General features: G+C 49.3%; 1 protein-coding gene across 6 annotated transcripts in view; it reads left to right on the forward strand.

Moving 5' to 3' along the window:
- USP35 (ubiquitin specific peptidase 35) overlaps window positions 1-6,192 on the forward strand; it is a 43,631-nt gene extending 37,439 nt beyond the window's left edge. For all 6 annotated transcript variants that reach the window (XM_083436232.1, XM_083436233.1, XM_083436234.1 and 3 more), the window contains 2 exons: window positions 815-2,036; window positions 4,816-6,192. In XM_083436232.1, coding sequence (XP_083292358.1) covers window positions 815-2,036; window positions 4,816-4,980 — 1,387 coding nt within the window. In that variant the 3' untranslated portion in view covers window positions 4,981-6,192. The remainder of the gene's footprint in view (window positions 1-814; window positions 2,037-4,815) is intronic.
- Window positions 6,193-7,003: the final 811 nt, after the last annotated feature.

Below are 7,003 nucleotides of genomic sequence, written 5' to 3' on the forward strand. Positions count from 1 at the left end.
TTTGTGACATGGATTTGTCAATTAGATTAATAATAATAATTTATTATTTGTACCCCACCCGTCTGGCTGGGTTTGCCCAGCCACTCTGGGTGGCTTCCAACAAAGATTAGAAATACATTAAATTGTCACACGTTAAAAACTTCCCTGAACAGGGCTGCCTTCAGATGTCTTCTGAAAGTCTGGTAGTTGTTGTTCTCTTTGACATCTGGTGGGAGGGCGTTCCACAGGGCGGGTGCCACTACCGAGAAGGCCCTCTGCCTGGTTCCCTGTAACTTGGCTTCTCGCAGTGAGGGAACCGCCAGAAGGCCCTCAGAGCTGGACCTCTGCGTCCAGGCAGAACGATGGGGTTGGAGACGCTCCTTCAGGTATACTGGGCCGAGGCCGTTTAGGGCTTTAAAGGTCAACACCAACACTTCGAATTGTGCTCAGAAATGTACTGGGAGCCAATGTAGGTCTTTCAAGACCGGTGTTATGTGGTCTCGGCAGCCGCTCCCAGTCACCAGTTTAGCTGCCACATTCTGGATTAGTTGTAGTTTCCCGGTCACCTTCAAAGGTAGCCCTATGTAGAGCACATTGCAGTATTCCAAGTGAAAATGATTTATAAAATGCCTTCCAGAATATAGGTTTCAGTGTCTGTCCTTCTAGGAGAAAATTATATGATTCTGGTACTGCCGTTCATTTTGAGATGCAGGGCTTAGATGTTGGCAGGTGTCTAAGAGCCTAGTAGCACCTCCTTCCGTGGTTGGAGGGATGGTTTTACTGGTGACATTCTTCAGTGTATTTCTCTTCTTCTTCCCCCAACCCCCCAAAAAAGGCTTCATGAAGAAGAGAGAACAGGAAGGCGAATCTACCAGAAGCTCAAAGAGTCCACGCTGATATCTCAGGCTGAGCAACAGCAGCCTGCGAACAAGACTTTAATTGAAAAAATGTTTGGGGGCAGAATTAAGACGAAAATCCGATGTCTGAAGTGCCTGAAAGTCTCTTCCAGAGAAGAAGCCTTCACGGATCTCTCCTTGGCTTTCCCACCAGCTGATAATCATGTGCCTATAGCCAGTAGCAGTACCTCTCTTTTACCGGTAGAAGAAATGGGCCCGCAGGCCGTTCAGTCGGGTATAGAAGTGCCAAGCAGGACATTCGATTCGCCAAGGAGGTTCACTAAGCCGGCTGCACCGGGAGAGAATCATCCCCAAATATTGCCCGTCGAAACTTTGGGGCCCGGAAGTCAAGAGACTCCTTTCCCCCCGAGGGCTGAGCAAGACGCGAAGCCCGACGAAGACTTGGTGTTGGCTCTGAGGGAGCAAATTTGCGGGCCCACGGCCTCCAGATCCGTCCCCGACCTGATCAATTATTTCTTATCGCCCGAGATGCTGACGGCGGAGAACCGCTATCACTGTGACAACTGCGCTTCTCTTCAGGATGCGGAGAAGCTGGCCGAACTGACGGAGGGGCCTCACTACCTCATCCTCACCCTGCTGAGGTTCTCCTTTGACCTGAGGGCCATGAGGAGGAGGAAGATCTTGGACAACGTCTCTGTCCCGCTGGTGTTGAAGCTTCCGGTCCTGACGTCTTCAGAGGACCCGAGCGGCGGAGCGAACCCGCCACGGAGCGCCTCAGCGTGTAAGGCCTTCGCTTCGGTGGTGTACGACCTTTGCAGCGTGGTGGTGCATTCCGGGGTCTCCTCTGAGAGTGGCCATTACTATTGCTACGCCCGGGAGTGTGAGGATGTGGCGGCTGAGAGCAACCTGAAGGACGCTTCTCAGAGCGGTGCCCCAGAGAAACCTCCGGACGTTGCGATCCAGTGGTACCTCTTCAACGACACCAGAGTCTCATTCTCGTCTTTCGAGTCCGTCAGCAATGTGACATCCTTCCTGCCCAAGGATACGGCTTACCTGCTGTTCTATAGGCAGAGGACGAGCCAGTCGAGAGACCCGGGGCGTGGGGCCACTGGAGAGTCCGGCCGGGTGAATGGAGACTTGCATTCTCCGGACAAAAGCCTGATGGAAGCCATTGCGAAGGATAATATCATGTACTTGCAAGTAAGTGTCAGTTTGCATTTCTTGCTTGGTGCAGAATGTCTAGAGATCTTTCCTGTTCTACTTAATTCTGGAAGCTTCTAGAACCTTCTCTCCGTGAAAGAAACAAGCAGAAGGTTCATGATGTTTGGGTTATTCCTTCCGAGAAGCTGAGTACAGCTGGCTTAAACTGGTTCTCTTATCTCTTTCTGTCAAGGTCATGCCGACTATAATAGTCAGGCCAGAAGGAACCTGGGTTTCACTTTCTCTTTCTATCTCTTTTCCTTCTGGTGTGGTGTTCTGTACATAATATGCTCAGTGCCAAGGCTTAGACTTATTATAAGTTATTGTAAGTTTAAGTCTGCTACAAATGGATTTCTTATGGACAGGGTCAATCCTGAATGTATTGGATTTGTGACCATTATGCTCATTTGCCTTCAGTGGCAGCAAAGCTCTGCTGGATGGAATATTAATGGCCTCTGGTCTATTTTGGGGGAATCCTGCAACGTGCTTAAGTTTTTACGCTGCTAACTATACATTGAGAATCTGCTCTGGATCAATATTGAGTAGATTTCCATGACAGTAAGGTATGCCAGCTCCTTCACCGTAGTTGTTGTATATGCCGGGGTAGCCAAAATGTTTGGGGTTTTTTTGACACCCACTCCCATCAATCCCAGCCAGTATGGCCGTTGGTCCAGGATGATGGGAGTTGTAGTCTAGTGACAGCTAGAGAGCGCTACATTGGATACCCAGATACAGATTTGAGACTTTTCGTGCTCCTGGAGATGAGCCAAAATCACGCTGCTTGCGCACAAGTAAGATATCAACAGCCTCTGACGGTTATATCCAACAAAGCACTAAGCTAAATCACTTAGCTGCTTTTGCTTGTGAAATGTTTTAGAGTGCTATTATGCAGGAGACTCCATGCATGGTGGTTGGGAGACCACCAGGTCGTGGTGGGGAATAAAATGAATTACCTGCAGCAGGAGAGCAGAGAAATGTTTACGTATAATGTATGGAAAGAACGACCATATAGGTGACTTCCTAGTTGATTCTGTATTTGAATGTATCCCAGGAAGAGAGAGTAGTGGCCTCATGCATCACCTGGGAAGTTAAACTAATGGATCCTAAATGGATCCTAAATGGATTTAGGATTGGGCACAAGACTGTCCACGCCTCCAGAAACAAACAAACCCACAAATGGAGGTGGCTGTAGGGGGGACACCCCAAACAAGCCAGTGAGGACTGTTCATGCTCCATGGGGATGGAATACTGTTGGGACTGACCGGGGTGGGGCGAGGGAGCAAAACCGTTGGTTGGTTGGCATCCTTCTGCCTTGAGACACAATGGAGTGCACCTCCAGGGGTGAGGTCAAATTGTTAGGCACCAGCTTGGCTGCAGGAGTTGCTGGAAGGAGGCGAACAAGGCGCCATCCAACCATCTTAGGGACTCCACTCCCAATTTGTGCAACGTTCACTCCTTAGCCTTTTCTTTTCCTGAAGATATCCCTCAAGGCAGCAGAGGTTTAGGATCAGAGTTGTTCTTCTCCAAGGTTGATGAGCCCCATCTGCCTGGTGGTGGTAGTGGATGACTTGGGGTGGTTGAAACCCTGGACGGAAGCACTGTGTGAGTGTCTGGAGGTGGTTGGAGGATGGATGGCGGCTAACAGATTGAGGCTGAATCCTGACAAGACAGAAGTACTGTTTTGGGGGGACAGGGGGCGGGCAGGTGTGGAGGACTCCCTGGTCCTTAATGGGGTAACTGTGCCCCTGAAGGACCAGGTGCGCAGCCTGGGAGTCATTTTGGACTCACTGCTGTCCATGGAGGCGCAGGTCAATTCTGTGTCCAGGGCAGTTGTTTACCAGCTCCATCTGGTACGCAGGATGAGACACTACCTGCCTGCGGACTGCCTCACCAGAATGGTGCATGCTCTGGTTATCTCCCGCTTGGACTACTGCAATGTGCTCTATGTGGGGCTACCTTTGAAGGTGACCCGGAAACTACAACTAATCCAGAATGCGGCAGCTAGACTGGTGACTGGGGGCAGCCGCCAAGACCACATAACACCGGTCTTGAAAGACCTACATTGGCTCCCAGTACGGTTCTGAGCACAATTCAAAGTGTTGGTGCTGACCTTTAAAGCCCTAAACGGCCTCGGTCCAGTATATCTGAAGGAGAGTCTCCATACCCATCGTTCTACCCGGATACTGCGGTCCAGTGCCGAGGGCCTTGTGGCGGTTCCCTCATTGCGAGAAGCCAAGTTACAGGGAACCAGGCAGAGGGCCTTCTCGGTAGTGGTGCCCTCCCTGTGGAACGCCCTCCCACCAGATGTCAAAGAGAACAACTACCAGACTTTTAGAAGACATCTGAAGGCAGCCCTGTTTATGGAAGCTTTTAATGTTTGATGTATTTTAATATTTTGTTGGAAGCCACCCAGAGTGGCTGGGGAAGCAGAGCCAGATGGGCGAGGTATAAATAATAAATTATTATTATTATTATTATTATTATTATTATTATTATTATTATTATTATCACTCCATACTGCAGCACTCCATACTACTGTGGTACAGGGCCACACTTGCTAGCTGAGAGTCAAGGAGGTTGCTGGCCTCCAGATATTGGTGGCCTCAACCAATTCCCCTCAGTCCCAGTCAACATGGTGACCCAATGTTAAGGGATGATGCACCATCTTGAGGGGGCCATGTTGGCTGACCTTGAGGGGGTTATTTGTTGTTGCTTATCTCCTTAACTGATTTGAGGTGTATACCAGGTCTGAGCTTTGTTTTGTTTTCCCGTGCCACAGGAGCAAGAAAAGGAAGCCCGAAACAGAAGTGCCTACATCTCGGCCTTGCCCAAGTCCCCTCTGTGGTGGAAAGACTTTGATGGGGACGATGACGATAGCTCTTCGGGGGGTTGTGGGCACGACCCTGGTGGAGGGTCAAGCTCTTTTCACGGACTCGTCTTCTAGCCATCGTTGACCCGACACAAAATGGCCGACACTGTCCCCACCAAGCAAGGCTCCACTGTGCTCAATGATCCTTTGGCCTTTTTAATCTTCTTAGCAACAGGAGAGCTAGGCCCACCGTGGCCAAGACTGAGCACCACAACCGTTTGAACGGCCTGGCCCTACCGCTCCATGGAATTCTGGGAAATGTAGTTCTCTGAGGGGTGGTGAGGAGGGAATTCTCCGCTCCCTCATGGAACTACACCTCCTAGGACCGCCACGAAGACTGAATTCGAAGTGTCCTGAGGTGCCCCACCTACACCTTATCCCCTTGCGAAAAGGTGGGGAATCCCTTTGCGAAACCCCTCGAGAGGGGTGTCTTTTCAGGGAGGACAGTGCAGCAAACCGGACTCGAAGGCATTTCTGCTGCCCTGTGATACCTTTTCAAAGCAGAGTGGCGGCACGTTCTTAACCCCTGTCCTGTTTCGAGTCCTTGTTGGCCATGGATATTTTGAGTGGAACTGAAAGACAAGTAGGAGCTTTGGGGGAGGGATAGAACAATATGGCAGCTTGGAATAATTCAGGCCACAGGGCAACACCGTTGTTGATCGGCCTTGGCCTTGGGTGTAGCCGTGTGCCGCTAGGTTGAAGATTAAAATGGTGCAAGTGCCCTCTCTCATACGAGATCTTGAAGCTCCTGGATGTGCTAGTCAAGTATCCAACCTCAGCCTGTGGTACGTTAGGTAGGAGGTCTTACCTGCACTCTATCACAGAGCTCAGGTGAGTCATGCCCCCTGGCTGCCATCACAGAAGAAGCACTCTCTCCTCGTTGACCTAGATAGCCACCTAGGGAAAAATCATGTTTAGAAAGGCTGGTCCTCCTGACATGAATCTTTCCTTTGCCGATTTCCCCCATTTCTTATTCTAGGAATCGCAAATGTCTGAGAATATATTGACTTATTTTGTCTCCTAGCACCTCCACTCCAAATCAGTATGTTTAAGACTGTGGTTCATGTGGTGCCTTTGCGGTATACGAAAGCAGAGGTTGCTAACTGATTATTTAGCTGGTTTTTTTAAAAATGCACACCCATGGCTGTCACTCAGATTTTTTTTTTCCGCTCTGGGAAATCGCTGCTCTCGGGCTCAATTCATTGGTTGTCCAAATCCAGGGTTAACGGTGGGCTAATATTTTAAACTTCTGTATAATGGAATACACTAATACATACACATGGAAAAGACACCTCGTTTTCTTTCTATTTTGTGCCTTGATGAGAGCAGGAAGTCAGGGGAAATTTCATTGTTTCTTCCCAGCTCTGCAAAAATTGAAATTCTTAATGGCAGCCGGACAGTGGAAGTTTCCATAGGGGCAAGAAAGGAGCTCTTAACTTTGAATCCCTCTGTGTTTTCTCTCCACCTTTGGAGAGATCTGGTGTTTTCCTCTGGTCTTTGGCACACTTTCCCAGGGGGTTGTAGGACTTACTGCCCACCTTTCACTTAAAAACACGAGCCAGGACAGATTATGAATGGTCGCATCCACACCAATCTGCTTGTTGTAATGGTCATGACTTATCCCCAAAGAATCCTTGGAATAGTAGCTTCTCAAGGTTGCTGAGAGGTCATAGAATCATAGAGTTGGAAGAGACTACAAGGGCCATCGAGTCCAACCCCCTGCCAAGCAGGAAACACCATCAGAGCACTCCTGACATATGGTTGTCAAGCCTCTGCTTAAAGACCTCCAAAGAAGGAGACTCCACCACACTCTCTAACACCTAAGGTGTTAGGAGACCCTTAGAAAAGCTAGTTTCCAAGATTCTTTAGAAGAAACCACGAGTGCCGAAGTGGTATAAAAGGAATTTCAGTGCATGGTGTGGCTGTGTCCATTCCTACTTGCGTAGTATAGCATCTGTCTCTCTGTTGGCATCCATCTGTCTCAGGAGACAACGGAGGAGTGCGCCTTTGGGCGTGAAGTCAAACTTTTGGAGTTTCAGCGCCTGTAGTGGCTGTAGAGGCCGATGTGGGAGAGACATGTTTTAGAATCATAGAATCA

This window comes from Podarcis tiliguerta (genome assembly GCF_965153285.1).
Source record: "Podarcis tiliguerta genome assembly, chromosome: 4".
NCBI lineage: Eukaryota > Metazoa > Chordata > Lepidosauria > Squamata > Lacertidae > Podarcis > Podarcis tiliguerta.